General features: G+C 44.1%; 2 protein-coding genes and 1 long non-coding RNA gene across 4 annotated transcripts; 2 read left to right on the top strand and 1 right to left on the bottom strand.

The window, feature by feature from the left end:
• Positions 1-1,363: 1,363 nt before the first annotated feature.
• On the top strand, positions 1,364-4,246 carry LOC118311421 (heat shock factor-binding protein 1). Of its 2 annotated transcripts, none has more exons than XR_004793981.2 (3): positions 1,364-1,590; positions 1,694-1,792; positions 3,022-4,246. XR_004793981.2 is itself a non-coding variant. In XM_035635274.2 (3 exons), exons 1-3 carry the CDS (start codon positions 1,534-1,536, stop codon positions 3,110-3,112), a joined length of 219 nt encoding a protein of 72 aa, XP_035491167.1. In that variant the 5' UTR covers positions 1,365-1,533; the 3' UTR covers positions 3,113-4,246. The 2 variants fall into 2 exon arrangements, 1 of the variants encoding a protein (XP_035491167.1); XM_035635274.2 differs by having other exon boundaries at positions 1,365-1,590; positions 1,694-1,760; positions 3,018-4,246.
• A 201-nt stretch (positions 4,247-4,447) lies between these two features.
• Positions 4,448-7,672, bottom strand: LOC118311418 (tubulin alpha-1C chain). Its single transcript, XM_035635270.2, has 4 exons — positions 7,521-7,672; positions 6,498-6,720; positions 6,213-6,361; positions 4,448-5,505 (listed from the first exon to the last, which is right to left on the bottom strand). Exons 1-4 carry the CDS (start codon positions 7,521-7,523, stop codon positions 4,525-4,527), a joined length of 1,356 nt encoding a protein of 451 aa, XP_035491163.2. The 5' UTR covers positions 7,524-7,672; the 3' UTR covers positions 4,448-4,524.
• A 4,123-nt stretch (positions 7,673-11,795) lies between these two features.
• Positions 11,796-14,480, top strand: LOC118311422. Its single transcript, XR_004793982.2, has 3 exons — positions 11,796-11,949; positions 12,586-12,822; positions 12,918-14,480. It is a non-coding gene; the product is annotated as an uncharacterized LOC118311422 (long non-coding RNA).
• The last annotated feature ends 3,119 nt before the right edge of the window (positions 14,481-17,599 follow it).

The raw sequence follows: 17,599 nt of genomic DNA, 5'->3' as shown, positions 1-17,599 counted from the left end.
GGGGTTACCACTTGAAAAGGTTGACATGCTCTAATGTTCAGAAAAGGCATCAGTGTTCTCACACTGCCCATTCCTGCTGCTCCTCTTTTCACCCTCTGTCTAAAACCCCTAGTTTTTTTAGCTCCTCCTCCCGATTAACCCCAGTCTGCTCTGATCGGCCAGCTTGCCCCGTCTTTTGTGATTGGTCAACCGATTTCAAAACGTGTAGGAAATGTCACGTCCCCTTCACCAGAGAAGTGGAGATTCTTAGATTGCAGGCGGGGTTACCCCAAAAGAGTCCAACTGTGATGTCAGAGTGGGAGTGAAATCTGAACCAGTTGTTTAGAGCCAGGCTGTAGGGTTCAGCCAGCTCACAAAAAAAACACAGAAGGTGGTCTTTTTACATTTTTTGCGTAATATTTCGCCTTTAAAACTCAGCGTGAAGAGTTTGGAACCACCAGGAATCTTCTTGAGGCCTTTGTGCTCTGGGAACACTCAATGCTCTAGAAATGGTTTCATACCCTTGCTCTGATCTATGCCACACAGAGTTTCCTGGACCTCGTGGCTTGTATTTGTTCTGAGATGGAGGGTGTGTGAATGGTGCTGGGGAACACAAACCTTTCAAAGTTCACCGGGTTCCCATTGTCAGTTTTGCAGGCCTCTCTAACATCACACAAAGTATGAGGTAAATATATCCAGTGGCAGTGAATGCAGGATGTCACTGACGTAAAAATCCACATTATAAAGATTATTCAGGCTTAATGGAAGTTATATAACACTGTGGCAGAAACTCTGTCATCTCTCACTATGATCCAGGATAATCTCTTATATAAAAAACCAAGGGCTTTAAAGTGGGGAGAGGGAATTATGCCCACTAATCTGCACGGAAGTAACCTACCTGTCAGACTCATTCAGTTCACAAAGAGTTAACAAAAAACTGTTTTGCATACATGTGCATCCAAATCACTCTGTATATATGTACATATCTTTTTGAAAACAGTTTGTTTCTGTATTTTTGCTACCCTGTGTGATACTGTGCTGCTGTGACAGGTGAATTTCCCCAAGCGGGATTGAATAAAGTTTTCTATTCTATTCTAAATCACTGTCATAGACTGTATCACTATGGATGTTAGTAAAGCCTGCCAAAGTAAGCTAACAACAAACCGGAAAATGACCATCATAATAAAACGTAGTGTATAAATTGTGATATTAGCATATTAATGGGAATTGTTAAAGTTATAAGTTGATTACTTCCGCGCTAAGCCCTCTTCGGACATCTCTCGCTTCGAGACCAGTGAAGAAGAAGAAAAAAAAAACAATGTAGCGATGCCTGATGTCAAATGACCCTTTTATTTTGAAATGACGTGCGCTGGAAGAGGAAGTCGCGTTGCTTTTTGAGTGCTGTGGACTAAAATGTCCCGCAAAGTTGTGGAGTCACAGCCGATGACGTTAGAGTGAAGGCGTCCGGAGTTAACCGAGCCAACACGCCGAAAGTGACGCGCGCACCGGACTCCTGTCGAAAAGATTCATTCAAGTGCCATTTTTTGAAAAACGATGTCGAAAACGATGTCGAAAACAGACTCGACAGCAGCGAAAGACATGACCGAGGCGGTGAGTTTCTTCGATCCGTGTCTCTCTCTGTCGCCACCGAACATCTGCATCGCCACCGAACATCTGCATCGACACTGACGCGTCTCTCTCTCTCTCTCTCTAGATGGAGGAGAGAATGCAGCGACTGCAGGGGAGATTTCAGACCCTCTCTGGACAGCTGGAGTCCAAACATATCCTCTTGGTTCGCGGGGTTCCATGTGAAGTATGTTTTTTTTTACACCCGGACTCACATGTTCTCCACTGTTCAGACTTTAAACACACACCTGAGACCCTACTCGTCATACATCTGTCGTCAATGTCACGCACCTCTGTAGCTTATACATATACACTAGTCGAATGCAAATTACATGATAATAATTGATTGGAAAAGAAACAAAAAGGCCTCAACAAGTGTGAGAATCTGTGGTTAATGGAAAGATTTTGAGAAAACCGGAAGGCCCCTTCACTTGACATCTTGACTTGTAGGAAAGCAGGTGTTACTGATTACATCATTAGTGTGGTTAGTTACACCTGTGTGACAGAGGTCATCTCCAGGGTCATGGAAATAAAATCAAAAAAATTGTTCAACAAGAAAAAAAAGGCATTAATACATTCATGTACACATCGTTATTTTCTACTTTAGTGAAATAAATCAAAAATAATTAACATTTGTTTGATATGAGGGGGTTAAAAAAAAGAGGACATTTTTTGTCCCGTTCACAGTAAAATAGACGATAAAATATGGCATCCAGTGATTGACAGCTAGCACAGCACTGTCCAATCGGTGGACGCGCACTATCAGACCCACTTCTGATACCACTGGCAAGCTAGTGGGATCCAGGAGTTGGTCATCATGGCACTTTGCGTGACTGACTGACAGACGGAGATCTCTTGCAAAAGGTCAGAGGTCAGGGGACGTTACATGCAGCTTAAAAAGAAAAGTCAATAACTGGCTGAATTGAAAATACTAATGTTAATCAGGTGTTTATTTGGCCATTTGATTCTTTGAGTCACTTAGCTTATTAAACTAGTAATTGATGGATTTGCATTTGTATATTCATTTTAAAATTACCCATTTTATTGCCCAATAAAATATTAAATATTAGTAACTTTATTTTTGTCTTTTTATTTATAGATTCATAATTTAAATTGTGAACAAAAGTATTCATGCCTATTTTTTTTTATCTGCACAATTTGTTAATGATATTTTGTATGTCACACAAAAACATAATTTAGTTTTTTATTCTTGTTGTTCAGTCCCAAATTATGTTAATGTTGTTTACAGTAGACTTGTCTGTGGGACTCTTGTAAGAAGAATAACAAATCCTTCAGATGTGGCATTATACATTAGTTTTGATAATGCACCTTAAAATGAAACTGTGCTGTATGTACTGTGTTGTTGCCGTGTGGCTCATGAGCAGATTTTTTTTTTTCCTTCATTTTCACACTAAGTGAGATGGGAACCCGCATTGAGGACCTTGAGAAAAACGTGGCTGAGCTGATGACACAAGCCGGTATCGAGGAGCAGGCGGGTTCAAAGTGACGGCAGAGCCACGGTTCATCTGTCAGACGAGCTCCTTCCATGAAACCTCACTGCACTTTCATTAAACATCCTGACATGGGACTTTTGAGCTGACATTAGTTTACCTCTACAGTTGATATCACTTTAAAGTTCTAGCCAAATGTCAGTCTTTTCCGTGGTGCTACAATACTGCTAAGTCCCATCACTAATCACAGGCTACGGAGCCTCGGATCGCCACGTTAGCAGGTCACTTATTTCGCAGTAACATTTGTCAGTGTTTTTCAAATTATGTACAATCAGATTACAGCCGGCAGTTTGATGGCACAGTCGGACCACTGGAATAATTTACTATGTGATGTGGCCAAAAGCAAGAAGAGACAGGACTGTGAGTGGGGCCGTCGAGGCAGGTATGTGGAAAACAACCGTGTCAAATTACACAGCGTTTTATCAAACTTTTATCAACCTCTGCCATGTCCTTAAACCGATTACAGCCAAAGATCCTTACCCCTCATCTGCTGCTTGGTTGTTTTGCTTTACAGTTGTAAGACAAGAATGCAAGCAAACAATAGGTGCAACTAAAATTTGAATGGATTTACTTGCTTACATAGAAATATTTTCAGAGCCTATTCTAATGTGTTGATGCTGGTATTGTTAATACATTGTCGTCTCCTCTTCTCTTACTGCCACCAACTGTCTACGTAGGTGCATGTATGCACATCATGCGTTTCCTCTTTCGTGTACCACTAAAGCAAGAGATGCAGGACATTGCTCCTTTACTGGTCAAACAGCCAAGCTACTTCAGATGTTGCTCACCATCACTCTAAAGCCAATGTAACACTTAAATCATTTGCACCACAGCATCTGGAATTTATGAATCATAGTCCATAATTTCTCCAAAGCCAGTTTGAAAATGGCCTTGAAACTCATACCATGGTTGTGGGTTGACACTAATAGAATTTTTTACTTTAGAGGACTTTAGCTCATCTTGATTTCTGAGAGAATAGTTTGACATCTATGCAATTTATCTTTTCCTCCTGTTTAACGCGCTTTGTTGCAGTCCGATTAGCCATCAGATCAACCAAATGTTAGTATATACTGTACACCAATATTAACATTGTTTTTGCAAAATAAAGTTTGTTTTTTTTACATTTGCCACTTCTTGGAATTTCTGAATATTTGTCCTATATTTTTCCTCAGTACCGATAGTTAAATTATCATTTTGTTGATATTTGTAGGTTTGCTACCGATTTGTACTTGTTGCCAACTAAAACTACTTCCATCATTGCTGCATTTAAAATGTTTATACTAAGTGAAACAGACCCTCTGCTCTGTGCAATGAATTAAAGAGGAAACAAGTGCAGTCAATTATCAAAATTTATTTTGGACATTTTGACAAAAGGCACAGATCTTCAATAATGGAATGCATACTTTTTTTAATACTCTTCTCCTTCATCATCATCATCATCTCCCAAACTGTCAGTTCCAACCTCCTCGTAATCCTTCTCCAGAGCCGCCATGTCCTCCCTGGCCTCGGAGAACTCCCCCTCCTCCATACCCTCGCCCACGTACCAGTGAACGAAGGCGCGCTTGGCGTACATCAGGTCGAACTTGTGGTCAAGCCGAGCCCAGGCCTCGGCGATAGCAGTGGTGTTGCTCAGCATGCACACGGCCCTCTGGACCTTGGCCAGGTCGCCACCAGGAACCACAGTGGGCGGCTGGTAGTTGATGCCCACCTTGAAACCAGTTGGACACCAGTCCACAAACTGGATGGAGCGCTTGGTTTTGATGGTGGCAATGGCAGCGTTGACATCTTTGGGCACCACGTCCCCACGGTAAAGCAGGCAGCAGGCCATGTACTTACCGTGGCGAGGGTCACATTTCACCAGCTGGTTGGCCGGCTCGAAGCAGGCGTTTGTGATCTCAGACACCGTTATTTGCTCGTGGTACGCCTTCTCAGCAGAGATGACGGGAGCGTAGGTGGCAAGAGGGAAGTGGATACGGGGATACGGCACCAGGTTGGTCTGGAACTCGGTCAGATCGACATTGAGGGCGCCGTCGAAACGGAGGGAGGCGGTGATGGAGGACACGATCTGACTGATTAACCTGTTCAGGTTGGTGTAGGAAGGACGCTCGATATCCAGGTTCCTACGGCAGATATCGTAGATGGCCTCGTTGTCCACCATGAAGGAACAGTCGGAGTGCTCCAGCGTGGTGTGGGTGGTGAGGATGGCGTTGTAGGGCTCCACCACGGCGGTGGACACCTGGGGAGCCGGGTAGATGGAGAACTCCAGCTTGGACTTCTTGCCGTAGTCGACAGACAGACGCTCCATCAGCAGGGAGGTGAAACCAGAGCCGGTGCCACCGCCGAAGCTGTGGAAAACCAGGAAGCCCTGAAGACCAGTGCACTGGTCGGACTGAAGACAGAGGGAGACGGTTAAATAAATATGAAGTAATATTGGGTTTCATTACAAATTAGGGATGGCCCGATCAAGTTTTTTTTGCCTCCGACCAGTTCCATTTAATATTGAGTGTCCAGATCTGATACAGTTGCACAGTGCACACTTGAAGTACGTTAAAGTTTTTTTTAAATCAATCAAATGTATATGCTTGACTATTATATTGCTCTTTGGTGCATTAAGATATAGCGTTGTCTGCATCCAAGCTCGTCCTGTATTTTTTTATTTTTACAAATAGAAATAAATTGAAAATATTTTTATGGCTCATCACAATTCAACTTCTCATGCATCCAGTCTATATCTTCCTATAGTAATTACAAACTTTTTTTCTTATATGCTTCGCAGATCATATATACTGCTGCTATCCACACGGAAAGCCTATGATACATGTTATTTATGTTCTATTAACATGCTAGGGCATTATGAATCAATGCATTTCTCTTTTCTCCAACACATCCCCCGATGATCCTGCACCAAGAGGGAGGTTGGCTCTGCTGTCAGACCCACTGGCAGCCGACGTGAAACTAAAGGACCGGGCCGAGGTTCGCGCTCCATAACGCCGATCAATTAAAAATGCCCTGATCCGCCCCGACACTGTTCGTTGAGATCGGATCATCCCTAGTAAAAATGAGGAAACGGAGCTGCTCCTGTGTCAAGTTACTCACCAGTTTGCGGATCCTTTCCAGAACCAGGTCAATGACCTCTTTACCGACGGTGTAGTGTCCTCGGGCGTAGTTGTTGGCAGCATCCTCCTTACCAGTGATCAGCTGCTCGGGGTGGAACAGCTGGCGGTATGTTCCAGTGCGCACCTCATCTGAGGAAAAATATCAATTACATATGGTGTGCCTGACTGGGAAGTAAGAAACATACAAAACTAAATTATACACACCATGGTACTTCCATCTTTAATTTTCCTAAATCAATGTTCAGGGGAAAGTAATGACGCTCACCGATGACGGTGGGCTCCAGGTCAACAAACACTGCCCTGGGAACGTGCTTCCCAGCTCCAGTCTCGCTGAAGAATGTGTTGAAGGAGTCGTCTCCTCCTCCGACCGTCTTGCCACTGGGCATCTGACCGTCCGGCTGGATGCCATGTTCCAGGCAGTACAGCTCCCAGCAGGCATTGCCAATCTGCACACCCGCCTGACCAACGTGCACGGAGATACACTCACGCTGTGGAGAGAGAGAGAGAGAGAGAGAGAGAGAGAGAGATGAAGAGAGAGAGAGAGAGAGAGAGAGAGAGAAAGAAAGAAAGAAAGAAAAAAACAAGTTCATTCTTCTTTGTGCATTTATTTATTTATTTATTTCCCAATCTCTGGAGGAGGAATAAACGCTTGAAGCCAGTCATCACATGTGGTGTCCTATTCCAGGAACTGATAAAATGGCTCCTTTGTGAAGAACCAGACACCAGTACAGCGTGACCTCAGTCACCTGATAGATGCTGCAGTCATTTACCTTCGTGAATAATAAAATAGGTCGTCACACAGTTTCCGATTAGTCAGACGTGATTGAGAAAAATTCTTAGGGAACAAAAAAAGAGATGAATTTCCCCCATCGAAGTTCAGTGGTGGAACAAAAGCGCAGCTGTGTGTTCGACAGAAGTAGGACATTGACGGTTAAGTGACAAAGGCCTCAGAGCTCTGACACAATAGGTTCAGTTTGAAAAGCCTGTGGTTGAAGTTTCATAAAGAGGCCAAAGCCCCTCGGGTGGATTAACCGAACGGGGCCTACATCCGTTCAAAGACGGAAAACGCCCCACGGAGTCTGAGGCGCATTCGATTTAGTAAACTCAGCGAAAACCACGTGTTTTAGGTGAATTTACCGTCCGACATTAACTCTTCTAAGCTCAGACGCAGACAGAGCCGCTCCTCGACAAGTCAGACTTAATCTGCCACGTTGATTATCAACACACTTCAGAAAGAGATGTTTGGTCAAAATGAACACGAGTAGGGACTAAACATCTTCATACTCACCATGTTTCCTGAATCTGACAAGTTGTGTCGGAAGTTGAGTTGGTGACGAAGAAGAACAGAGTGAGCTCTCACAGTTCGGCCTTAATGTGTCCTATGTGAGAAGCGACTGACGAACTTAGCTGGGCTCAGATTTATATACTCTCTGACTCCGCGAGGGAAAGAAGAGCTGCCTGATCCGATTGGTCGAAAGGACCACGGGTCTTGTGTACCCCTTTCCTATTGGTCAGAGCGAGACAATCGTCTTCCTCTTCCACAACGGCTCAGCACTTCCCTACTGTACAGAGAGAGATGATGCGTTCACGGCTGTCGGCAAAATATAGGAAGAAATATAAGGCAAGGCAAGTTTATTTGTATAGCATATTTCAAGTCAATTCTAAGTGCTTTACATAAAACATTAAAAGCAGATACACATTAAAAATATAATAATTAAAAATTAAAAAGAGAAAATAAAAACAGTGGCAAACAAAAAAGTCTTCAGACTTCATTTAAAAGAACGGAGAGTTGCAGCTGTCCTGCAGTTTTCTCTGAGTTTATTCCAGATCTGTGGAGCATAGAATACACACACATTATTCTGGCACTAGTGCTAACCATGTAGCTGAGTTCATTAGTACTATGTATATTTAGTCAAGTGCTGTTTTAAAAGTACTTGTAGTTTACTGGAGTGTTTTACATGCTATAATTGTTTATACTTCACATCACAACATTTTTTAAGTTGAGTGTAGTCCAATATTTTTTTCATAGTGGCCTCATAAAGTATTCAGACTCCATTTGTGTCACAACATTCACACTTTTGTACACTGTATTGTGTTATACCCAATAATGACAAAGTGAAAACGTGTCGGCAGGTTTATTAAAGATCAAAAACTGAAAGATCTCATTCATGGACCTTTAAAGACAGCTTTGAGTCATCTTAGATAGGTTCACAAACTCTGCTGTCCTTAGTCTCATTGCAGTAGAAAGGATGGGGGGAGAGCAAATAAAAACCAAATGATCACGTTCGTCATATTAAAAAAAAATTTAAGCTACAACAACTCTGATACTGCATGTGATTGGCCTAAACCAGTAGCCATGAAAGTGATCCTTTTCTCCAGTGACTGACTTATTTCCCCCAATTTTCCTTGTTCACCACCTCATTCAAAATGTATTTTTGCACGACTACAAAATTAGGGAAATTTCAGACTGTAACAATAGACTGTAAAATCCAATAGTATACCTCAAGAGGTATAAACAACAGAGAAGGTTCCAGATAAAATACTTTCCATTTCAAGAATTTGCTTTGGTGACGTTCAACAACCGCACACACGTTAGAGAACTGCGTCTTGCTCAAAGACACCTCAGCAGGATTGAGAGGTTTGTTTTCTAATACATAGTAATATACTGAGGACACTGAACCAAATACTGCAAATAGGAAAACTATATCCCCCTCCGGTGGTCACATGTGCTCATTGCAGTGTGTCAGTGTGTCGCTGGCCGTGGTCCTGAAATTTAGTTTCCTCATCTGAGTGCCTGCAATACAACTATTCTACTGTTATGATGCCTACAAGTTAAAGGCATATGAATGCTGCTAAATATGCTGCTTCATGTATGTAAATGAAAAGCGTAAACAATTGAAAACAATTGTAAATACGTCGTGGGTCAGTTCAACACCACCTGTTGGCTATGGTAACAGTGATAAACATATGATTTCATATAATATCAGCCACAAGATTATAATCAGACCATTCTTGTTTGATCAAATAATGCTTTTTCCAGGTTGATGCGGGAGAACTAAAGTGACCTACACACAACCGTGGCCTCGTCCCCATCCAACACCGTCGGGCCTGTGAGCCAGGCCTTATTTTTCTGGGTAACATCGTCAACCTGAACGGGGGCACGTGCCTGCCGCCATGTCACAAAATCAGAGGAAAAGCTTGGAAACGAGAAGACTTTGAATTGATGTCGTACCACCACCACCGTTGTTTAGGAATGAGAGGTTCAACAGTCACACGTGGGTTTTATGTTCAGGTGTCCACACACACACACACACACACACACACACAAATACGTCCACATGCGGTGATCGTACTTGCAGTGTTTGTGCTGCAGGGGGCAGTGTTAAATAATGGAAGACTGTCTGAATGTGGATAGAAGTACATGGGGGGGGGGTTGCACGTGCACGAGTGTACTTCAAATACTGGTAAAGCCTCGCTGTCATGCTCAACGCAGCCAAAGAGCAAGAACGCTGCGGATCGTGTTGCCATGGCAACCTGCACTGGAGCAGACACTTATCAGCTCGTGTAAGTGTAATTGTGTGTGTGCATGTTTACCTGTGTGTGTGGCTACGTGTATTTTGAAGGCCGCCGAGACAGCGGGAGCTGAGGAGAGGGGGCACAAAGAGTGTTAAGCTGTTGCCTTGTGCTCCCCGCGACAGGACCCTTCCAGCTTTGCACGCACTACTTCTTTAGCAGCCGGGGCAGAGAGTGGGGTTCGCACAATCTTCCTGTCGTGGCGGAGTGGGGAGTGGGTGTGTGAAGAGCCGTGGCCGGCAGCGAGGGGAGGCTAAGTGGTTTGGCCCTGTGGCCCACGCCGGGTGCTCTCCACTGGGATGGAGGGAGGAGGGGAGGGGGGGTCTCTAACGGCTGTCTACGTGGTCCGCACTCTGCTCTGGATGGGGGGAAGCACTTCAATGTGTGTGTGCGTGATTGCATGTGGGTGTGTACACTTGTCTGTCCTATTTCTCCCTCTTTGTAATGCTACTTTTGCACACTTCACTTACGAGGTGAAGCACAAAATTAATGTCAACATCCTCTCTTCTGTCATTATCCACAGATCTATCTATCCATCTGTCTGTCTGTCTATCTATCTATCTATATCAATCTACTGTATCTATCTACTGTATCTATCTGTCTGATGAACACCTCATTTTTGTTTGATATTTTATCCTCCACCAGTGAATAAACCTAATCAATGTGAATTCAAAGTTCTTATAGCAAACATGTATTTTTTACACAACAGGAAGTCGATTAAGAACTTTTGCATTCGCTGGTAAGCGTTGCTGGTGACCCGATGAGTGTGTAGGTCTAATATCCACTCTCCTTTCAGTTCTGTTTTCATCTCCACCAATCTGAGAGAGAGAGAGAGAGAGAGAGCAGCTAAAAGCTCCACCATGTCCACGGTTTGATGCCGCGACACTGAACCAAAGATTTGAAGTTGCAGGACACCGCACGTTATCTCACAGCCCACACACCTGATTCTTACCGTGTAATCAAAAACATTAATTTTCAATGATTTAAATATTTAAAAAAAATTAAATAGTTTTTATTAAACATGACATACATGTATTCTATTATTTGATGTTGTCACTTTAATTGACTATTTTGTCTTCCATGGATTGCAGTAGAGACCTTTCCTGGCTGTGCACTGGGGAGAGGTGCGTTTGTTTTCTAACCCGGCGTACCTGCTGTGAGCTGCTGCAGTGATGGACAAAAATGTCTGCTCTGGGATTTTTAAAGATGTATTATTGTTACCTAGCACTGAACCATGTAGGTATCCACAATTTACAAAATACTTTTATCAAATCATACATGAATACATTCATACCCAGTTGTTACTACTTCATTCCACACAGTCTTTTCTTTCACTGTACCTACGCAGTACCAGCAGTAACCGGCGAGTATTTCATTTGTTCCCGATTCATACGATGACATTTCACTGCAAATCATTGGCTACGCCATGAAGCGTTAATGAGTATTTGTACATTGCTGTATTAGTTCTCTTGTGGAGGTCTGAATGAGAAGCAGACGAAACAAGAACCAGGGGAGGTGTTGGCAGAGATCAGAGGTAAAAATAGAAGGGCTCTCTCTTCTTCAACACGCAAACACACACACACACACACACACACACACGCACACACACCGGCGTTGGGGGGACACCTGTGTGTTCTCTACCACCTGAGGCTCTTTGATTCCCGGTGTGCTTTAATCTGCGCTGTGCTCTCGCCATTCGCCTTTGAAGTGAAAATCCCTGCCACCGCCGCCGCCGCCGCCGCCGCCGCCGCCACCACCTCTCTCTCTCTCTTTCTCTCTCCACCATTCACCCTCCACAAACACACTAACAAGCAAACAAACACAGACCACAGATGACCACCACCTGTTTGCGTCTGCGCCATGGCCATGGCGGACGCTCGGCTCATCCGAGAGCCCTGGCCTCATATTCTATTCTGTTCTGCCTTCGTGTCAGCGAGCTGCGCCTAAATTAAACCCCGGCAGTTATTTTGGGGGGGGGGGGGGGCTTCGTAACATACATCACCTTCTGTCTGCTGTGATACATTTACATCTACAGGAATAGAAAACTGGTTTCCAGCTTGGCTCCGCGCGCAGCAGAAGTCGTTTCATGGCCGGAGGGGGAGAGAGGGAGAGATGACAGATGTTTTGGGTGGAGAGCAGTGGAAGTAAGATGGAAAAATCCTTACAAAAGCAAGATGCAGAGAAATTACCAAGTTATAGGATTTAAAAAGAGTTTGTCGGTCGATTCGAAATATAAAAGGCCCTCCTCATGATGCAGCACAGCATCCCACAGCTACATGTACATTACCCTTGTAGTAATAGAATAGGTACCCATTAGACCGTATGAATCATTTTACTTAAAGTTCTTCCAGATCATAGTGCAGTTGGTAATATACACACCGTGTGATAGTCGAATAGGAACCTGGTACGTACAGTGTAAGTTCTTTATAAGATCCCTAAGTTGTTACCCCCCCTTATTCCACCACTTCCCATCTTGTCCCCCATTACCTATCATACCTATATACCAAGTATCGGTATGTATTGTACAGGGACAGCGATGATACCGTATCTCCGGCGTATTCAAGCTATACGTTCATGGGCTGTAATCAAAAGTGTTAGCCGATATTTTCATGCTTTCTCTCCCTCAGCACCTCCCTCGTTCCTTCCTCCATCTCTTCTCTCTTAACTCATTACCACTGCTAATTAAGAATCTGTCAGACCACCTCCCCTTCTTTCTCGTCATTCATCTTCTGCTCCTCTTCTTTCTCTCTCTCTCAATGTGACGTCTGGAGCGGAGTCAGTGTCCGACTCGAGGGGTGATCATCTCTCCTCCCCCTCCCCGCGTTCTCCTCTCTCCACGTCTTGCACGTCTGTTCTCTTTTTCTTTTCTTTTTTTGTGGTCCCCACATGATGAAGCGGTTCAGTGTCCAAGGTGGTCCATCCATTCGGCCGTGCTTTGAGACAGGGTCATTAACAGCAGCAAATTCCATCTGCAGAGAAGCGAGAGTTGTTAGCTGTCTGGGGAAAGAACAAAAAAAGTAAGGAAGATCAGTGAAATAAGTCGTAGGCAATATTGGATTTTGTACAACGGGTGCTGATGTAATACTCTGGGTTTTGCATGACACCTTCCCAGGGACGAGTCCGAGGAGGCGTCGTAGTCGCGGCACGGCAGAGTCATTTCGGGACAAAAATGAAACACACGGGGGAATTGCAAAGAAAGAAAATGCCACAAGGGAACGAGTAAACAACCAGAGCTGACGGTTTGTGGATTCCATTAAAAGAAATGCCGCCGCCACAGCTGGCGAAGCTTTGTGCGGCAACATTAGCACTGATGACAACGGTGACAACGATGACGACGATGACGACGATGATGATGGGACCATCTGTTTTTCTAAATAACAGTGGCGATGTGACGTGTGTTAGAGGACATAGTAACGCGGCAAACAGGGTTCAGGAGAAATGCTTACTGTAGTGTAGTGTTGTGTAGCAGTCATGTGACCTTATGACCTGAACACATACCCAAACCCCACCGCCCGTCGCCTCGGGGGTAAAGAAAGTGTCTTGAGTTTGCTGCTCGCAGCTTTTCGGTATCACATGCAAAGACAGGACCTGTTTGTGTCCCGTCTCTTCAGACTTTGGGAAACCTCACTGTTGAAAATATTCCTGCAAAATGTTTATCTACACATACATCATACATTTGTACAGCTACAGGAACTTTTTTTTTCTATGCATGCACAAAAAGGTGATGTGCAACTACTACATTATGTCACAAGCAGGAAATGTTAGCGACCCTGATTTGATGTATTACGTGCAGAAGTGCGTTCATGACCGTGTCTGGAAGATACCGCCAAGACGGATTTAGCACCGGACTGAGAGGTGGTGTTTTACGGAGATGCTCCAGCGAGGACTCACAGTGGAAAGATTTCAAAAAGAATAGTCCTTGTCGATGCAGCAAACTCTAATAACACTGAATTCTAGTAATGTAACATTCTTAAACACAAGAATCGACTCAAATGCAGGGATCACGGCATTCATCCTACACATCACATCCATGAAGGAAACTCGAACAGCTGCAAAGCTCGACTTACTGGTGCAAAGACAATCTGGCAACTGGGAGGCGGAGAGACGAGACCATGCCACATGAGGCTGATCACCCGATGAGACAGAAAACTAGTGGGAGAAAAAGGCAAATATGGTACGTGATTCCAAAATAAAACTGGAAATAAGTCCAAGCAGGTGGACAGAGGTAAAGTATGCTCTTCAATACAGTATTTTAAAATCAACGCATTCTGAAGCTGGTCGCTCACATGCTTGGTGTGTGAAAGACAGTTGGCTGTCATACTAAATATAAAACGTATAAAATGAAGGGTCGATTATTTGAGTGTACCTTGCACTGCAATGCACGTTGGGAAGATAACATTTTGCAAGTCGAGCGCACAACGGCCCGGATTTTGGCTAAATCGTCAATTCCTCAAAGCAGGTTTCCCAGCAGATTTTTATAGATGGTCGAAATTGAGGCGGCGTGACTCCCACTTTCTATCTGCAACATGAAACAAAATGGCCAAAATGTTAACCTGCGAAGAAAAGGGTCATCACAAGACACTCTCGTTACATCCCGACAGAAGGGAAAGTAGACGTGTCGAAGGAGAGAAAAGAAGGATCATTATGAGGAGACGAGAGGAAACTCACTTGCTCATTTGTGAACGGTCACTAGACTCTCTTTGAACAAAACACACACACACACACACACACACACACACACACACACACACACACACACAGCGTTCACACTGTTTAATCATCAGTGGTGGTAGGCAGCTGCTAGGACACATTCCTGTCTCCTAGATACTCAATCACCATCTCTCTTTCTACAACGCTCTCTGACACACACACACACACACACACACACACGCACGCACACACACACACACACACACACACACACACACACACACACACACACACACACACACACACACACACACACACACACACACACACACACACATTCGCCTAGTGTTGCTCAGCGAGTGAGAAAAAAAGAGGAGCTGAGCAGATAAGTTCAGAATAATGGGCAAAATTCCAAGGATTAGAAAGGAACAAATGAATAGTGATGTAAGTTGTTATCTCCTTCGAACGTTGGTGTCCCCGGCGTTCTTGAGCTCCAGCGATTCCAACATACATAACCAGAGACAGAGTGCGTATCTGATTTCTCATCGTTTTTTTTCCATTTTGGTGGAAACGCGGCTAAAGCACCATGTAAGTGTAATATTAAGCTGCATTTCCACCACAGGAACTTTCTGCGAGAACTTTTTGAAACGGGAACTCTGTGTGTTTCCACCGCAGTGACCGGGGTCTAAATGAATCTCCCAGGGAAACCTCTTTAACCGCCAAAAGGTCGGTGCTCGGGAGCAGTTCTTCATGAAAGTACAGCAGCCTGTGTGGAGGCGCCCACAGCACTGAAGATACCCAGTTAGTCAAGGACTCCATGTATGGTTCTTTCTGTCAGGCAGTGAATATCTACAATATTTCATCAATAGCGCAGTCCAGCACTTTGTTTCGCGTCCTTTTGTCTCTCTTTTCCAGCGTTGGCTCAATAATCCCATTTTCAAAAGAGTAAATGAACAGCAGCAGGACTTGAATCTCCTCCATGGTTTCTGTTGTTGTGGTGTTGCTCACTTCATGTAGCGTAATCCTTTTTGTGTCGTCTTCTGCGTTACCGCCGCCCGGTGGGCTGGAGTGAAACGGCTCGTTGTAGCTGTCTGTTGTTCATGCGATATCAGATTATAATAATTTGCCTAATTTCTCCTGCTCTTTAGACTGCTGTGGTAACTGCAGGAACCTCACAGTTCTTTGAAAAAGGTTCGTGGGACCAATGGCTCCAAGTAGGTTTGGTGTATTAAATGTATCAAATTTGGCATCTGGACTTAATTTGACCATTGGAAGGACATGTATACACTGGGCCTTGGTAAAGCTTACGGAAACACTTGCGGACACCGAACATTAACAGCAGACAGGATGAAACCGACAATCGGCAGTGTCAAAGTCAGATGCATTGTTCGAGGGACAATAGGGCCGTGATTCGCTCAGCATTGCTCAAGGTTACACCGGAAACCTGATTAGTGGGCGAGAAAAAAACACACAAAAACATTTCAAAGATCAGATCAGGGGTATCGGCCATTTTGTGTGTGATGAAAAGAGATGAATAAAAAAAAGGGGGGTATAAATGGCGAGAGAAAACTAGAGGACACGATGAGCGGAAGTGTCAGGGGAGAATCCCAAGGGAGGATGGAGGGCAGAAGGAGAAAGAGGGAGTAGCAGGCAGAAGGAGGCGGGCGGAGGAGCCGTCCTTTGTGGAGTACGGAAAGGTCAATTAGACGGTTTACTGGCCACCGTGGCGTGGAATTACACACCACGCACACCCGCAACCCCTCGCCAGACACTCACTCGGACAAAATGGATGTTTTGATTTCATTATCAGTCTTCCGCCTTGCCCATCAATGAGCATGAATAAGAATGTATCAGTTTCAGCTGCCCGCTGTGATTCACACACACACACACACACACACACACACACACACACACACACACACTCCAGGTTATACGTTTACAATTAATCAACAAGTCTTAAAATCATTTTTTTTCCAGTGGATGAGATGATATTTCCCGTCTGAGATTATTCCTAAATCGTGTGGTTAGAAAGTGGCAAAAATGAAAATTGCATGAAATAAAAACTTGCAGTTTCAATAGAATAAATTGGCAAAAGGGGAGTTGAGAAAAGTAAAACAGTGAACACAGATAAAGTGAGGAGATTGATGTTGGGATGGTGACACAGGACAGGAGAGATGAGAGAGAGAAGAGAGGGATGAGAGGATGAGGACAGGCTCGATGGGTTGTCTCCCATGGCAACCCTGTGTTGCCGGGGGACGCACGCACACACGCGCGCGCACGCACATGAATATTCATAGAAGTGAAATGGGGAGAGGCTCGTTCTATACTCGGGCCATTTTCAATAAAGCATATTTAATTAGAGGGCGAGAAATTAATTTTATATCAATTAATGTGGTTTCAATAATACATATTTAAATTAAAGGGAAGAGAGGAGACGGAGAGGCGGAAAGACAAATTGAGAAATTCGATAATTCCTGTTGGAAATACATTATTTTTAACGGGGGCTGCACGGTGGTGTAGTGGTTAGCACCTTCGCCTCACAGCAAGAAGGTTCTGGGTTCAAGTCCCGGTTCAAACCAACCAGGGCCTTTCTGTGTGGAGTTTGCATGTTCTCCCCTTGAGAGTGAATGGTTGTCCATCTCTGTATGTGGCCCTGCGATAGGCTGACGACCTGTCCAGGGAGAACCCCGCCTCTCGCCCAACATTAGCTGGGATTGGCTCCAGCCCCCCCGTGACCCTTAAGTGGATAAAGCTGTAGACGATGGATGGATGGATTATTTTTAATGCTGAATAATAAGCTGCTAGTGTGACCAGCGTCACGTCGATGAGAGAGGGGGAGACGACGAGCTTGGGTCTGCACAAAGACCATAATCTGAGTTTTTTACACAATTTGTTTTGTATGCACTAATTAAAGCAAACAACATAAAACATGTTAAGGAGTGAGCAGAGTAATGCTTTTACATTTTTTATTATTAGTTTCAATTTTTGACCTTTGGACGTAACCTTTTGAAGTATGGATCTGATGAATGATATAGATATATCCATAATGTCAACTATAAGTTCTTCCCATAGGCATACAGCTGTGTACTTCTACACATCCCATGCTCAAACAAAATTTGTTTTATCTGGTTATCTGAGTCTCTT

This window comes from Scophthalmus maximus, chromosome 5 (assembly GCF_022379125.1).
Source record: "Scophthalmus maximus strain ysfricsl-2021 chromosome 5, ASM2237912v1, whole genome shotgun sequence".
NCBI lineage: Eukaryota > Metazoa > Chordata > Actinopteri > Pleuronectiformes > Scophthalmidae > Scophthalmus > Scophthalmus maximus.
Note: the sequence above shows the minus strand (reverse complement) of the source record. Positions and strands in the feature narration are given on the sequence as shown.